The sequence below is a fragment of the Hermetia illucens genome, chromosome 1 (genome assembly GCF_905115235.1).
Source record: "Hermetia illucens chromosome 1, iHerIll2.2.curated.20191125, whole genome shotgun sequence".
Classification (NCBI taxonomy): Eukaryota; Metazoa; Arthropoda; class Insecta; order Diptera; family Stratiomyidae; genus Hermetia; species Hermetia illucens.
In genome coordinates this window covers 42158073-42175171 of record NC_051849.1, presented here as the reverse complement: position 1 = coordinate 42175171, position 17099 = coordinate 42158073, and the positions used below count along the sequence as shown (strand labels likewise).

The window sequence follows — 17099 nt, the reverse complement described above, 5'->3', positions numbered from 1 at the left end:
GCACAGGGCTGCCACTCATAAGCACTATGGTCGGAAGACGGAAGTCGCTGTTGATAGCTCACACTTTAAGGAGGAGCGACAATTGCATTGCGGGTTACGCCATGCAGCGGAAGAGTAGATCCAAGAGGGGTCAACTGAATCTGTGTCACCATCCGGTTTCGAAGAGTGTAAGATTTTAACCACAGACTGTTCCTTTTGATGTTCTTCTTCCTTCAGCACCAAACAGTCTTCTGATAGGGTTGCTGAGTTGTGGAACCACGGACATTGAACAGCTTAGCCCTATCGATGGAGGCCTTCGGCGGTCAAGCCTGAGCAATTAACTTCAGTTTTTCACTTGGCAATACATTGCTTCACCAGAATTTCAACCAAAATATATCATTGGGGATTACCTAGGCTTGGTAAAATCTCTGCATATTATTCGTCTGCTTGCATTGCCAACGCTGTTCTGACAGCAATGTTTTTTCTCAATGAATCGCGCTGATATTTCAAACGAATTTTCTAAAGTGAATCACGCCGGTCACAGTTGAAAGTGCTACAAAGCGCACAAACAACTAAAACAAGGAGCCTAAATATTATATAGTGATTGGCCCTCCTGAAATTTTGTGCTACCCTCAGTCATTCAAGTTGAAGCTTCGCATTCCCTAAGAAAAATCATGGCTTGGAAATGTACTTTGTATCGTTTCAAACAAAAAAATTGGTTTTGAGTGACTGTGCTTTATTTAGTTCAACAAACATTCTATACAATACAAGTAATTCAAAAATCTATTATGAGTTGACAATATGAGTAACTGTTTGTTGTAAAATAATCGGTTTCTGATCAATTTCCAGTTCATCTTGTTGCTGTTCATCTAAATCGAATGTTGTTGTTTCCACTTGCTCCTCGCCAGCAACTTCGCAAAATATCTCGTGCCCTTGAAAATCTGCAAAGTTGTTAAAAACAACACCACACATTGCACATTCATAGAGTCTGAAAGGAAGAGGATATTAAAGTAATCAGTTTCGTCGATAAGCAAATGTAAACTAAAGCCTGAATAAAATGCTGACTTCGATACTTACACATCGTTTTCTTCAGTTTTGATCCCTTTCTCTTCGTGGCGTTGTAAGTGCTTCTTATAGTTCTGGAGCTGTAGGAATGACTTGTTGCATATCTCACATGTGAAGGGTCTGTAGCCTTGATGTAGCATAACGTGTTTCTTAAGATTTATGCGCTGTGAGAACATTCGGCCGCAACGCTTACACCGGAATGGTTTCTCGCCTGTATGAACGAGTTCATGTCGCCGTAGATTGCCTTGTTGGGTAAAGGATTTGTTGCAAACTGTGCAAGAGAACGGTCGCTCTCCATTATGAACGGAATAATGTCGATTCAAGTTTGCTGCTTGCGCGAATGCTTTTCCGCATATACGACACGAATGTGGCCGTATATCACCGTGTCCTTTCATATGACGGTACATGTTACCGTGATTTGCAAACGCTTTATTACATATTTTACAGAGAAATTTTCCCTGCTCTGGTTCAGCATCGTGAACGGTCTTTTTGTGAAGGAGTGATTCGCGCTTTGTAGAGAATGACTGGAAGGACAAAAATAGCGAGGTTGAGCTTGCAGATGAGATATTTGGCAAAAAGTTAGAATAGAGAAACGAAATAATGGTAAAACTTACTATTTTGCATTTTCTACAGTTGTAACTCGGTTTAAACTCGCCAGTTTCGGCCGGAGACGCCATTATTGCAATTCAAGTCAAACCTAAAAGTAAAAGTTTTGTAGAATTAACAATAAAGCTAGGTAGCTTCTCCTACTACAATATATATACGTATTTCGATAGCTACTTGCTCTGTTCTATCAGTACTTAAGCTACACGTGAAAGGGGGTGTAAATTTTTTTGTACCGAATATGGCCATGTGGAGTATCAAATGGACGGACTCGATAAGTACTTTTAGAAAATGATCACGTTTCTGATATTGAGTAAAACATAGAAGAGTGAGGGCTGCAAATGTGTACCCCAAAAAGTGAAGCAGGTCTGGTTCTCATAACCTATGTAATATGGACGTATATCTTGCAGTTTGGAAAAATATGAAGGAATATGTTGGAGTTGTAGCTATAAATAGATGGAAAAACGTGCGTAGAAATTTCTCACATAAGATGAACACAAAACCTTTATACTCGAAGCGCCAGCTTCCAGTATTCCGACTTGCTTAGGTTTCCCAACTATTTTTATTGTGTGGTCACTACGACAGGCAGTCCATTCTATCAACCCCATTTTCCGCTTTCTATTGCACACAGGGCCGGCTGTCTATAATCACTATCTTTCTTGGCTTTATTGACTACAGCAAAGCAAGTTCCAATTGCACCAATCAAATCTACCTTCAATATTTCGGTATTCAAGATTAGTAAATATAATAATTAAGTCTTATGCCAAAAGGACAGAAGCGGGTCAGCCGGAACTTCAAGGCAGATCGTCGAAACCTTTATTATCGCCTACAGGGTGCTTTGAGGAGTGAGACGTGATACACCCCATTGTCGTGATGAAAAATCCAAATTTTTGTAATTTGTTTCCAGTCAGCAACCGCCTCGGTCCGGAAAACCCCGTTATACATTTCTCTGGTTCGTCCTAGTCTTCTCAACCTTTGAGGATAATTCCATATCTTCTAATAAAACAGATGTATGGCGATCCGAACATCAGAAGGCATTGTGAAAACTGAATTTAGTTCAGTTTACTGCTCGGTGTCCCTCACATCCGCTTTTTTCCTATAGATCTAATCGAATAAGTCTATGAGCTGCTCTCATTACAGGATTTTCACGAGCACCTCCATCCATATACTACATAGATGCAACCCAGGCGTTATCTCGCAAATGTCACGCTCAACCAGTTTCGTCAAGCATTTAAGCGAGAATGATACTAGACTGATCTGTCTGAAATTTTTTCTTTGAATAGTCATTTTTCCCGGACTTCGATATGAAGAATGAACCCAGAACAAGATATACTAGAAATATATTCCTTACCCTCTGTTAGCGTCGCTGGATAAATGCCATCCATGTTAGGTGCTTTGAGATGCCCAAAGGACAGTAGAGCAGCTTTTCATTGGCAACCACTGCTCTCGCAATGTTAGAATTTTAGAAAATTTCTGGAAAGTGCCAATTCCTCCTCGGCCACTCCTGTTACCTGTTCTCCCCGAATAGTGTTTTTCCAAGAAACTCTGGCTTAATTCTGGAGTTCGTGAAATTCCACCCGGTTTTCTAAGAGTCCAAGTTGGCCGACGCATCCCGTTTCTAATCAACTGCAGCATCTTTGAAGTTCAAATTGTTCGATCAATAACTTCACTTCTTCTTGGTTATTCGAGCACTCTACGTTCACAGTCATGAGACCCGCTGAAGTGATGAAATCAAATAGCTTCACTCCTCTAGCATTGCATTGCTACTCCCCCAATAAATATGTTTAATATGCGCATTATTAACAATTTAAGACCATTTGATTCAGATACCTCTCAATGCAAATTTGATGCCAGGAGAGGCTCTCTCGATCTTGAGGATCTTTCATCGCAAAAGATCCTAGTCCCGTTTACTGATCCAATACCATAACTTTGGTTCCATTCAACCTATAGCCTATAGAAGACAAGTCTTCCTTCGGTGAAGGACATAAACTATTATAGGATAAGCAGAAGCAGCTATGATGTTTTTCCTCTTGCCACTTAATCTGGTATTGTAAGATAACTGTAACTAAGCTCTTGGAACAGAATTATCTCAACATGGTTTTCTCTAACAATTTTGATATCAGGACGCAGGCCCTCTATTTTATGGATCCTTTATCGTAAAAGACCCTAGCTACTGATCCTAATTGATCCAATACCGTATATTACGTTAAATCGAACCCATGGCTCTTGCACCAGAAAGATATAAGAGCAGTTCTGTAGCTTTCTCAATCTCGCTGCCAGCAGAAAGAAAGGTATTTTGGCATGCCTCTTTAGTGAGAAGCGTATGCCACTGTCGGTGTATAACCAGGTTTCCCTCACACCCTACGGACAAAGGTTTGACCCCTTCATGATCAACTCCGATTTGACCTATAGTGGGTGTGGTCACCAATAGAAGTCCCCATACGGGGATTCTGCCACTATATGCATTATCCTTCGCGCGCTGATCCGTTGTAGAAAAGCGCACTGAAAAGCTAGAATTTGCTCTTTTTTGCATGAGTCAAAGTTCAGATAAAAAGGTGGCTTTACAGTTTCCTGATATGGTTGAATTTCAATCCTACCAGGAAAAAGTGGAGCGCCATATGGTGACTGTCTCTGAGCACCATCAAACGGATGTGCTTACTTCAAACTCCAAAGAATAATAGGCAGTAGAACATTGAATTTCTAACTGCAAAAACGAATAACTTGCTGGGTTCTAAAACAAAGAAGTGTCTTAAAATAAAAACAAGTCAAGAAACCGGAAGCTTGACGCTTCAGGTATAAAAGGTTTTGTGTTTCCCTATGTGAGGAGCATAACGTAGTTCTCCATTGGCTTATAGCATTGACCCGAGATATTTAAATCGCTCAGTTCTGGGCAGGTTACCACCATTGCCAGAACTCAGCGATTTAAATATCTGGAGGCAGATTACTGCCATTGAAAGAACTGAGCGATTTAAATATCTCGAGTCAATGCTACCAGCCAATGGAGAACTGCGTAATGAAATGTTTCAGGCATTAACGCCACCTGGATGAAGTGACATTCCGCAACTGGTGTTCTTTGTGATCGACGTATCAGCGCACGTCCCAAATCTAAAATTTACTGCAATGTCGTCCGTCTGTCGCTCTCTATAGTTTGAGTGTTGACTATAAAGGACAATGAACGGCGTCTTGCGGTAATGGGGACGAAGATGTTGCATTGCACTGGTGGCGTGACACGTTTTGATCACGTCTGAAATGAGAATATCCGCGATCGATATGGGTTTGCACCGATCGTGGAAAAACTGCAAGAGAGGCGTTTTCGATGGTGTGGTCACGTAATTCACGCTAACGAGAATTCAACAACCAGTATTGGTGAGAACATCGAAGTCAGGGCTTTCCATCAAATGATTTATTTAAATTACTTTCTAAAAAATAGATGCCAATAGAATTTTTAACTATGTGTCACGGAACTGTCAGGTTCATCACTCCTCACATCTTCTTCTTTTTCTTCAGCCTTCAGTTCACAAGCGGGGTCGGCTTGTCGTGATCGGTTTCGTCATTTTATTTTATCAAATGCCTGATCAGGATGTAATCGCGAGACCTTCAAATCCCCATCCAGAGTATCATGCGACCATTGTTTTGGCCGGCTTTTTGGTTGACGTCGAAGTCAATGGTAAGCAACCAAAAAGCCGGCCGTATAAGAAACAATTGAAGTTTTCGATATATTATAAATAATAATAATAATCGTTGGCGCAACAATCCATGTTGGATCAGGGCCTTGAAGTGTGTTAGAGCACTTCATTCAAGACCGTAACGGTACACTAGGAGGCAATGTGGTCAGCATTGCGCTCGCCCGAGATTATTACCCTGATTTGACTCAGGTACTCATTCACAGCTGAGTCGACTGGTATCCGACGTCAAATCACGATACAAATTCCACTGCCACCAGTGAGATTTGAACCGCGACCTTCCGTACGACAGCCTTGCGCTCTAACCACTCAGCTATCCGGACGATATATTATACTTTTTTATTATTTTGTTTTGTTTACAGATCGTTTCTATTCGATAAAGACAATATCTTTGTACATATTTATTTGAAAATCCAACAAGACTACTGAACTAAGGGGACGTCGTAATTGCAAAAACACACCAAATAAGTTTTGTTACGTTTGTGTACAGTATATTGTGGACGACATTGGATCTAATCTAAGATCTAAAGGAAAAGGGTTTTAGGATCCTAGATGCATGAAGGAAAAATTATAATAGATTTAAGAAAAAAATTCCATTATTCTCATGTTCAACGCCCAAATTTTCAATGAATCTCATTTATAAATGGGACGGTAAGATTAAACTTTACAATACTAGCCCATAATTAGTTTAAACCAGTGAATCGATTAACTTTTAAGAGGGTACGCTCGAAAACAAATTTAATATCCAGCATTGAACTTTTATATCCATCGGGCGATGTCTTAATTTGTTGCACACGAAGAATATATTTTCAGTTATGGACACCTACAAAGCATTTAACAATAAGAGAAATACAGTAATACTGCCTTTAATATATAATAGGAGGACAGGAAGACGGGGGCGGTTGTCGCGTAGATCCATCCCGCGCAAGTTAGACTTTTTTTGTGATTGTGTCCCCTCCCTTATTAGGCCATTTAGCTCCTTTGGGATTGGAATTTTCGGTAGTATCAATCTGCATCGAAACTACAAGTCTTTATTGGAGTAGTTTACCCCGGATGGGTTTAGTTTTGTTAACTATTAAGTCAACGTACGTGATAAAATCGTTGTGTCCCGACAGGGAGTTAATGTTTCCGAACCAAGAACCTCGGCCCTCATTTCGCTGAACTGCATATTATCTCGCGCAGTCGATGTTCGCGACTGGCAAACCTATTAGGACCTATGCCAACGAGGAGGCCTGCGCCATAAAGGCACAGTACAGATCAGCAAAAAGGGAACTCCGCAGCGTGATAAATAAAAGAAAAACTCGCGGCTGGCAGAACCTCGTCAACGAGGAGAATGAGGACCCCTCGGGACTGGGCTATAAGCTTGTTACCCGCAAAAAACGGGGCTCTGCAACTCGACCAGATGGACCGCATTGTACGGGCATTATTCCCCAGGCATTCTGTACGGGTTGACGACACTAGTGCGGAAAGCGTCGGATATTGCCCTCTTTTCACAATGAGAGAGCTCGAAGAAGCGGTTCTCACTATGAAAAACAAGAAGGCGGCAGATCTTGATGACATCCCAGCGGAAGTCTACAAATTGGTGTTCCGCCAACGGCCAGACTTGCTGCTTGGGGCGTTCAACGCTTACTTGAGACGGCATTTTTTCTTGTCGCTGGAAGATAGCCAGATTCGCGTTGATCAGCAAGAGAAGAGGACACTCGGAGCTCCCGTCTGTACATCGACCGCTGTCTATGCTTGACACGGCCGGGAAAGTGCCCGAGAAGTTCATCAGGAGTAGACTCACTGAAGCGATCTCCGCTTCCGGGGTTTTATCCCCAAGGCAGTTTGGGTTCAAAACAGGGAGATGGAGATCCGAAATGGATGCTATTATAAAGGTTACCCACCGATCTCGACGGATAGTGTTCCTCATGACGATTGATGTCAGAAATGTCTTCAATTCCGTAAGATGCACAGATATGCTAGGCACATTAGAAAATTCATTTCACGAGCCAAGCTACCTCTTGCGGACATTGAGGGATTATTTGAAAGACAGCTCCCTGCTCTATGAGACGCTAGGGGGTCAGAGGAGGATGGGAATCACGTTGGGAGTAGTACAGGAACCCATCCCAGGGCCGGACCTCTGGACCGCTTCCTACGATAGCTTGCTGAGACTCGATATACCTGAAGAGTCCTGGTCGATTATGCAAACGACGTTGCGACACTTGCTGCCGATTGCACTGTGGAACAGGCGCAAAGAAGACTTAACATATTGGTGCGACGGGTAAGCGGGTGGATGACTGCTCATGGTTTCAGCCTCGCGCTGGAAAAAAATTGAAGTAGTCATCCTGATCACAAAGAGGATCCCGACCCTGCGTCCCATATCGATTGGTGAGAGAGTCAAAACCAGCGATTAAATACTTTGAGTCGGCCAATGGCGAATGTTGGCGACCCTATATCTACCAGGAAACGTTTCCCTATGGGAGCAACGCAGTCTGTTCTGCTCTATGTCACGGAGGTATGGGCTGACGCTCTTGACAAGGAAGTGCGTCGGAAGCGCCTTGCTCAAGTGCAGAGACCGGCTGCTTTGCGAGTGGCGTCTGCTTATCGCACTGTCTCAGAACCGGCGGTGATGATGGTCGCGGGAGTGATCCCCGTTGCCCTCCTTACCAAGGAACGTAAAGCTATCTACCGCTGTAAGGGCGAAAACTTAAGAGAGATGGTTGCCTGCTAAAAACGTCAACTCACCCTTATCGAGTGACAACTCTCTTGGTAAAATGAACCAAGGGGGAGATGGACTGCGCAGCTCATCGACAATTTAGACTCGTGGTTGAACCGAACGCACGGTGAGATTGATTACTTCCTTACCCAACTTCAAAGCGGGCATGGAGGTTTTTAGTCTTACCTGCACATAATTGGAAAGGTGCGATCTCCTGATTGTGTGTTATGCAATAGAGTGGCTAACGACGCTGAACACGCCTTTTTCTCTTGACAAAAGTGGGACGGCTTTCGTCAACAGCTTTATGCAGAGACAGGGGAGCTTCCTCTATACAACATTGTCAAAGAGATGCTGAAGAGCGCTGGCAGCTGGAGTCGCGTTGCGAATTATGCTTGGATTGTTCTTATTGCGATGAAGATTGAACTCTACCGGCCTAGGGGCCGGATGGCAAGGAGTTCCCTAACAACTCCCTTCCTCCGCTCCCCTCCCGTTGGTGAAAGGAACTCCCTGACTTGAAGGCTCCCAAAGCCGGGAGAGCGGGAGGCCTTGCCCGAAGTAAAGTGTCAAACGATTCCAGACTAGTTCTATGATGATAGCGAGGTGTTTGGTTGGTAGTCCGACAGCGTAGTGTTGCGGAAGTTCAACACTGTGAGTTTGGTTGGTTGACAGCCTTTGTCACAAGGTGATGCCATGCTGGGCTCTATTATATTTTCTTAAAGTTACGAAATAGCATTCGACTAAGAGCAATTCGAGTTATAGGTCGAATTTTATGTAGGAAATTAACGGGAAGGCCAATGAAAAGCCAAAAGGTCCGAATTAGAGGGGTTCGACTGTATTTGTGGGCCTGTACATAGTTTAGTTTACAACATTGGCACCCTTTAAAATCTAAAGATTGTATCTTCTGTCTTGTGTCTTGATCGCCTAACAGTTAATAATAGCAACTGGTATCTACACCAGAACTTTTCTCCCAGCTACTCTGAGAATAAATGTCTTCAGATCATTCTCCTCTTCTTGATATAAGAACGTTCTTAGTGAATTTGCACAGTCCTTAGGAAAAATAGTCCCAGCGGAAAGGGACGCAATGTAAAATAAAATTTTTACAAAACGGTCATTGGAGTGAATCGTCGAATTTTAAAATCTAATTTTTCCTGAAAACTAATGTAGAAAAGTCATAATTGCACATTTCTCCTAAATCGTCCACAGTAAACAAGATGTGGATATTTTTCATTACTTTCCCACCTATTAACTTCCAATGGAAATGCTTTCAAGACGCAATAATCAAATGACATTTATTGGCCCGTCTTGTGTGTAACCTGATTGCAATAGTAAATGCCATTTAAAATATATAAGGTCGTAAACTGTTCTGAGGAAATTCCTCATCTTTTCAAAGCATAGTTTACTTACCGATTGCACAGCTTCTTCTTTTCCTTGGAAGATTTCCACCTTCAGAGGAGCAAGAAGAAGATGGAGGCCGCAGATCTTCTTCTATCCCAGATGGTTGACAGACGTTCAACGTTGCGATGTAAATATCGACGATACCCACTTTCTCCGGCACCAAAATACAGAACTTTATGTACGAAATTAGCTTGAAAAGAGCACGATCGAATTGAAGTATGAATTCCTGGCGATTGAACGTATTTTAAGGCGAGAAAATGAAAATGTGTTTTCCATTTGAGTATGGCGTTTGAGGGCTAAGTTCACATGACTTTAAAATAGGGGTAGTTCGGAAAATGTATGTAAGAACAGATTCCTTGTTAAAGCCAGCCATACATGTGAAAAAGCAAAAGATGTTGTAAAGTCGATACGAAATATTAAATGTAGAAACTTTATTTCCATGTCGATGATTTAAAAGCTCGCGCACATATAAACTTAATTCTTCGATTATCATCATCCACACATTTCAGCGCATTTCCCCAAAAAATTTCCTCACAAGACTTGCTACGAGATAGCCTAATCTGATATTTGTATGTCAAAATCCACATGTCATTAGTAATTCGAAGTTAGCCGTGCCGGTCATTATCTCTTAGCAAATCTGGTTTTAGTCTTTAGCGCTTTGAGTTATAAGGATTCAAGATGATTGAACAACAGAGGCAACGTGTCGAACAAGAGATGACAAAATTGGTGGACGAAATGGATAAAACTTATTTGAGAAAAATGCAGGTTTGTACCCCTCGGACATAGATATGTTTTAAGGTTAGACCCAACATCCTTCTGCCAGTGTAGCCGCTTTGGCTTACTGGTCGTATAAACTTGATGCAATTTTCCCTTATTTTGTCTTTACGAAAAAGGAAGTCATAAGTAAAGAATGAAATATGTTTCAGGTAGAAATGCACAAATGTGCAGCGAAGTGCTGTGAGGACCAAACATCGAGCATCGACTCCGTACAACGATGTGTAGACAGATGTGCGGCGCCACTGACAAGTGCCCAGAAGTATGTACACAAAGAGCTGGAAGAATTTCAAGGACGGCTGCAGAGATGTGTTATGGTAAGAGAAGTTAGTTCCGACTAGGCGCAGTTTCGTTTAACAACTATGTATTTATCATATGATCAGCAATGCAACGATGACGTGAAAGTTCAGATGAGCGCCAACCCTTCAGAGGACGAAATTGCGAAATTCACTGCACAGTTCGAAAGGTGTGCGGTGAAATGTGTGGATAAACACGTAGGGCTTATTCCAAGTATGCTAAAGACGATAAAGTCGGTGCTGTCGAAAGGTCCGAAAGGGATCCCAGAAGCGTAGGTGTGGGCGTCTGCAGCTAAGCTGACCGGTAGTTCTTAGTAGATGAAAGCATTTAATTTTCCAATTTTGCTTTAATATCATGTGTCATGATTTCATGGAGGGAATGATTTTCTCTGATGTAAATAAAAGTTGAATGATAGCTTTAATATGTTATTTCATTTTGACCAGTTATTCAGCCGTACAACTTCGAAGGCTTAGAGTTTTGTAAGAACATTGGTGCTAGCGGAAGGATTCATAACACAAAATTGGTATCGTTTAACCCTTTACTGCAGACGAAGCCATATAAATCTGATTATTTTTTACCTGAAATATTTGCAAATGGGCCAAATTGCACTCACAATGTAAGACGCATCATTATCTCTAAAATTTTATCCTTTTGGTTTGTTTTGTATTTCCGCACCAGGCGCGGAAGTTTTACCAACAAGTCAGCAGAATGAAGCCTTATACAGCTCGATGCTCATCCTGCCGAGATAAAGAGGGAAATCTGATTTCCGACAGAATGGGCATATTGGAGCGATGGGTTGAGTACTTTGATGAGCTACAGAACAATCAGAACATGGGCGAGTTGGAGGTTCCGCCAACTGAAGACGACGGACAAATACTGCCACCACCAGTGATAGGAGAAACGGTCCGTGCAATTCATCGGCTAAAAAATCATAAGTCGCCAGGAGCCAATGGAATTACAGCCAAATAAGTTAAATATGGAGGCGATCAATTACACCAATTGGTTCATCAACTTGTGCTCAAGGTATGAGACAACGAATCAATGCCTTATCTGTCTCATACATACAAAGGGAAATATCACACAGTGCAGCAATTATAGAGGTATAACGTTGCTGTGTACCACCTATAAGATATTCTACGCTATCTTGCTAGGCCGCATAACCCCATACGCCCAGGACATCATTGACCCATACCAAAGAGACGTCACTGCAGGCAAATCAGCAACAGATCAGATTTTCTCTCGGCAAGCGATGGAAAAACTGTTGGAATATGGACAACAGTTGCGGCATCTATTCATCGACTTTAAAGCCGCCTATGATAGCATAACCAGGGTAAAACCGTACACGGCCATGAGAGAATTCGGTATCCCGACAAAATTGGTAAGACTGACTAAGCTGACCCTGATCAATGTGTGAGGTCAAATAAAAGCAGCAGAATCACTCTCAAGACCATTCGACATCAACAACGGTCTACGACAAGGGGATGCCCTATCATGAGTCCTCTTTAACCTGGCCCTCGAGAAAGTGATCCGTGATGCTGAGGCAAATGCAAGAGATACGATCCTCTTTAAGTCCACCCAACTACTGGCCTATGCTGACGAAATCGACATCATGGGAAGTACGACCCGAGATCTACAAACTGCCTTCAACCAGATCGAGCAGGCGGCGCGAGATCTTGGACTGCACATCAATGAAGGCAAGACAAAATATATGGTGGCAACGTCAACACCGAAAACCAACCAACCAACAACATCAAACGGCACTGGTCAAACGGGAAAAATAAAGATAGGAAACTATAACTTTAAGACTGTTGATAATTTCTCCTATCTAGGGTCGAAAATCACAACCTATAACAGCTACGACGACGATGATGAAATCCCCGCACGGTTGTTGGCGGCCAACAGAGCCTATTTCAGCTTACAAAAAGTGTTCCGCTCGAAACGTCTCACCATAGGATCAAAGCTCTTACTGTACAAGACAATGATCTTGCCAGTCCTCATGTATTCCTCGGAGACTTGGGTTCTTAGCAAGAAGAATTGCGACCTCTTGGTCGCGTTCGAGAGAAGAATCCTCCGAAGAATTTTTGGCCCCTACATGAGGATGGGCGGTTCCGTAGCCTACATAACGACGAAATCTATGAGCGATACCATGACCGTCAGGTTGTAGATAAAATCTGGCTCAATAGATTACAGTGGGCGGGTCATCTAAGCCGTATGGAAGAGGATGATCCAACTCGAAAAGTTCATAGGGGCAATATCTATGGTAGAAAAAGAAGACAAGGCAGACCCTGCCCGAGGTGGAGCGATGGCGTAGGTCAGAACGACAGACAGCTTTTATGGATATAGAATTGGTGGACCTCGGCGCAAAATCGGGAGTCTGTTGTTCCTTATTAAGGCAGGCCTAGACCGGATACGTCACTTTCACTCTGCTATTCTCATGAAGTAGGTAACATAGAGTTCAGTGCCATTGTCGGCTGAAACCACGCTTTCGAGATATATAAATTGATCAATGTTTTCGATGCTCTATCCATTAATGTAGATAGGGAGACTATGATAACCAGTCAGACTAAGAACCTTGGTTTTGTTAGTGTTTATCTTAACAAGGCAGCATGAAGAACTTCACCGATAGCAAGAAGAAATAATATCAGTGACTAAATGAAACCCTGGCAGACTCCGTTTTGGATTTCAAATTCCTCTGAGATTTTGTCTTGGTGTTTGATTGGTTTCTGTCCCACCAGTGTACGTCCCATGATGAGGTGACTGCCTTAACCCGACAGATGGCCTCATGTGCGTCAATGACGACTGAGATAAGGTCTGTCACCACTGTCTCTAGAACCAGCTTGTTCCTGATATCGCAACTCACCTCTAGATGAGCCATGGTATGGTTCAAGGGCCTTGTGTAGCATTTCCAATCTGTTCTCATGGTATTCTTTACTATGGCACTCTCTTGATATTGGAAGGAATGCTTGTCGCAATTTGTGTCTGCTTTTAAGATTAGTAAGGAATAGCTCAACCAGTTTGTTTGGTGTTAAGTGCTGGTAACGAGTGTATACTCCGGATTGAATGCCTACGGGTTACCACTACAAACAGAAATTTCGAAGCATAATGGTTAGCACATTTTCTATCTATTAACCTATCTGTGTTATTGCGATTAACTTTGGAAGAAATGGCAAGTAAACTCTTTCGGCGAATTGTTTCATATATTTAAAAATATAATAAATAATAAACATTAAGACATTTATTCTTTTGTTGGAGCAACCAATTTGGGAATAATCTTTAAAAAAAAATTTGTGCATACACTTCAAATCATTATGATTATTCAAGGAAGTTAACTTTCAAACTTATTCTACAGTTTTAGCATCTCCAATTAAAATTTTTCTCCAACTAGGTTCCTTAGGCTCTCACTTTATTCCTGCTCCTGTCGAACGCCATATTTGCTGTAGAATGTTACTGGGCATTTTACTTTCTTCGCAGATCCACTGGGAAATACTGAGCACATTTGGAATGGTGGACAGTAAAGATGAAGGGAAACCGCACCATCTGTGTGGTTACGATTTTCAACACGATGAAGTCCGATATTGTCTGTAAGTAATGATTACTCTGCATAATTCAATCGAATAATTGCGATTTTAGTTGTAACTTACCATTGATGTAGGCTACATCGCCCTCCTTGAGAATAGTAGTTGCTGTCTCCTTAAGTTTTTCTTCTTCGAAATTTTCTGTTTGAGTAGCTTCTGTAGGACCATCCTCGATTCCTTGTGTCTTAGGCATTTCGAATTTCACTTCGGCCAGTTCACCTTGTAGCAACTTCATGAAACAATGGGAGTCGGCGTGGTCATGAATTGCTGATCCATGATCTGCTGGCCAACAAAGGATCAATAGGTTGAACTTTCCATTGCCAATATCTACTAGATTCCTGGTGTATCTGCATTTGTATTCGAAAAAAGAAGAATAGTTTTCTTTTAATTTTGTACAACTATTGTAACAATGAATTGTTTATAATAGCATAAAACAACCACTACGGGTCTCTGAGGCTTTGATAACCTTTCTTCTTGCCTAATTGAGAGTTAATGGATGTAAACTGTGAGCACATTGAGATAAACTACATTTAGATTCAAGAGAGCCTACTCATGCGAAGAACAAAACAATGGAAATTTTTGTTGTAATGTTTATATGCAAGTAATTAATCATACTATTATCAGTCCCTATTGCGCGAGATGTTTATAAATAGAATTAATTCTCAATTGATCAATAGCCAAGGCTAATTAAATAATATTGCAGTTGTATTGATTAATTTACTAATATTTATTTGTTAGTATTTTACTCGTTACTCGCAGATAATTGAAAAATATATACTTATGAATTCTGTTTGTGAGAATTCTTTCTTGTAACCTTGGAAATTAAACTTCATCTGGAAAATAACAGTTGAGTAACAATTCGTTGGAATAATATCGCTTTAAGTATAATAATCAATCATTGGTTCGAAAAAAAGGGTGAAAGTTCGAATTCTAAATATGTAAACCCCCAATTTAGCGAGTCATATTTGACGGGTCGTTAGTTTATTACTGGGGGAGAAACTCCTTTTTGTTTCTTTATTTCTTACGCTATACACGTTTTAGATTGCGATAAATTAACGAGAAATACACAACTTGGACCTTCTATAACTTTCTTAATAATATATAAAATCTTTTCAATGTATGGGGAAGCCACCCTTAAACTCAATACAAAGTGGCGCCACTCGCTGCATGCAAAGGGATTCACAGATCACATATTCTTATCAAATTTCGTGATAATAGCTTTAGCTGTTTCCGAATAAATCGGATGTCACAGACAGACAGATATACAGATAGCCATCGAATCGATCCCAATAACGTTTTGTTTCACACAGAACTTTAAAAACGAACTTTTTGGCTATTGTAGATGACATTAGTAGTGAGGAAATTATACGATAACGAAAATTATTTTAATATCAATTGATTGTTAAGCTACCATATTTCCTCTTCTAAAAATTTTAGACTCTAGCATTTTTGGGAATTTACTGCAAGAGTACCGGCAAGTTTTCAACAGATTACGCTAGGTAATGGTAATTAGACTACATGTTCTAGCTTTCTGTGCTTAAAATGTATTCTAGAGAACTCACAAAAAATAAATAAATGTGTTATACCAAAGTACCTCAGTTATATCCAGGGCTGTAGGAGAAAATCCGGTCCCCAGGTCAAAATGATACGGAAAAAACGGAACCCGGGGTGAACATTATACGGGGCTGGATTGAAAATTATGCAGGTCCTCTATTTTCCCTTTTTTCAATGGTATTACTATTTCGGGCCAATGAGAAAACTCCGGGACAGCGTAAAACTCCCCTTTTCTTCCCCCCTCTGGTCAGGGATGATTATAGGCAAAATATTTAATTCAACCAGGACAATCTTCTTTTTCTTCAGCCTTTGTCCCGTTTACAAGCGGGGTCTACTCGTCGTGATCGGTTTCGCCAATTTATTTTATCAAATGCCTGATCTTGATGCAATATTGTGGCTTTTAAATCCCCATCTAGCGTATCAAGTACACCGTTGTCTCGGCCGGCCTTTTGGTCGTTTACCATCGACTTCGATATTCAGACCAATCTTGGCAAGTTCATTCTTATTAGCGCGATTTACGTGACCATTCCATCGAAGACACCTCTCTCGCCGTCTTTCCACGATCGGTGCAACCCTATATCAATCACGGATATCCTCATGTCGGATGTGATCAAAACGTGTCAACGCAACATTTTCGTTTCCATTTCCGCAAAACGCCGTTGATTGATATTTAAATCGCTCAATTCTGGGCAGGTCACTGCCGCTGACAGTGACTGTGCTTGTTTCATGGGGATGATTCATCAATCTGAAATCGTGTTGCATGAGGCGATCATTCCATTTTTGACAAGTTGCTCGAGATCATTTTTTAATTCACCGAAAACAATGATTTGTTGTATTGTAAATTATTATTCAAGTGAAGAAAATAGGGCAGTTGAAACGCCATCAACTATCACCGGCAGAGAGAGAAGTCGTATTAAGGAGAAGTTGAAAGAATAAAGCAGGACAATGAGTAACAAGTACCACAAGACCTCAAAATAGCTGCTCAAATAAACCTAATAGTGGTATATTACCAACTAGCGGTTCTTCACCTTTCACCGCCTTCCGTCGGGAGCATATTGGTCTATCATAAGGTCTCACAAGGTTATTTGTGTTTCAATTGACCAGCTAAGAATGTTTACCCAGATCGACCATATCGCGATAATTAGTGAATTTGAGAGTTGTATCCTGAATCATCCGATGATCGCTTATTTTCGTTTTCGGGTGTTACTACTGCATCTGCTCACAGGGGAACAGAGCGTTGACCGCTCAAATTCAATACGGGCCATCTCCGCGATTCGACTCCCGTTCAGCAGTGGGAGAACTTTCTGCTCAAGAATATTGATGAGCACATTAAAAGCGCCTTCGTGTCTAGGGCCTATAAAGTTGTCGGGTCACGACATAAAATGACGTTACAAGATTACGCTCGTGGAAAAATCACGGAAACGTGGAGGGGGATCAATGACGCTGATTGTTCTGTTAGCAGCCCCAAGTGGGGAT

At 41.5% G+C, this 17099-nt stretch overlaps 3 protein-coding genes across 4 annotated transcripts in view; 1 reads left to right on the top strand and 2 right to left on the bottom strand.

Moving 5' to 3' along the window:
- Positions 1-694: 694 nt before the first annotated feature.
- On the bottom strand, positions 695-9736 carry LOC119661505 (oocyte zinc finger protein XlCOF15). Of its 2 annotated transcripts, none has more exons than XM_038070872.1 (4): positions 9433-9736; positions 1659-1741; positions 1057-1568; positions 695-967 (listed from the first exon to the last, which is right to left on the bottom strand). In XM_038070872.1, the coding sequence occupies exons 2-4, from the start codon at positions 1719-1721 to the stop codon at positions 766-768; spliced, it is 777 nt and encodes a 258-aa protein (XP_037926800.1). In that variant the 5' UTR covers positions 1722-1741; positions 9433-9736; the 3' UTR covers positions 695-765. The 2 variants fall into 2 exon arrangements, with proteins under 2 accessions (XP_037926800.1, XP_037926801.1); XM_038070873.1 differs by lacking the exon at positions 9433-9736 and adding an exon at positions 8215-8592.
- Positions 9737-9967: 231 nt separating this feature from the next.
- LOC119661506 (protein FAM136A) lies at positions 9968-10915 on the top strand. Its single transcript, XM_038070874.1, has 3 exons — positions 9968-10188; positions 10350-10514; positions 10581-10915. Exons 1-3 carry the CDS (start codon positions 10102-10104, stop codon positions 10767-10769), a joined length of 441 nt encoding a protein of 146 aa, XP_037926802.1. The 5' UTR covers positions 9968-10101; the 3' UTR covers positions 10770-10915.
- A 2794-nt stretch (positions 10916-13709) lies between these two features.
- The window catches only part of LOC119646585 (cysteine dioxygenase type 1), a 28324-nt gene continuing 24934 nt past the window's right edge, over positions 13710-17099 (bottom strand). The window contains exons 3-4 of the mRNA XM_038047080.1: positions 14136-14416; positions 13710-14073 (exon numbers count right to left, since the gene is read on the bottom strand). Coding sequence (XP_037903008.1) covers positions 13898-14073; positions 14136-14416 — 457 coding nt within the window. The 3' untranslated portion in view covers positions 13710-13897. The remainder of the gene's footprint in view (positions 14074-14135; positions 14417-17099) is intronic.

Excerpts from the sequence above, each read along its gene's own strand:
- LOC119661505 (XM_038070872.1), bottom strand. The coding sequence starts at position 1,721 with ATGGCGTCTCCGGCCGAAACTGGCGAGTTTAAACCGAGTTACAACTGT. Across the intron at positions 1,569-1,658 it reads ACTGTAGAAAATGCAAAATA|TCATTCTCTACAAAGCGCGA; the intron begins GTAAGTTTTACC and ends TTGTCCTTCCAG. Across the intron at positions 968-1,056 it reads AAAACTGAAGAAAACGATGT|ACTCTATGAATGTGCAATGT; the intron begins GTAAGTATCGAA and ends TCTTCCTTTCAG.
- LOC119661506 (XM_038070874.1), top strand. The coding sequence starts at position 10,102 with ATGATTGAACAACAGAGGCAACGTGTCGAACAAGAGATGACAAAATTG. Across the intron at positions 10,189-10,349 it reads CTTATTTGAGAAAAATGCAG|GTAGAAATGCACAAATGTGC; the intron begins GTTTGTACCCCT and ends AATATGTTTCAG. Across the intron at positions 10,515-10,580 it reads GGCTGCAGAGATGTGTTATG|CAATGCAACGATGACGTGAA; the intron begins GTAAGAGAAGTT and ends TCATATGATCAG.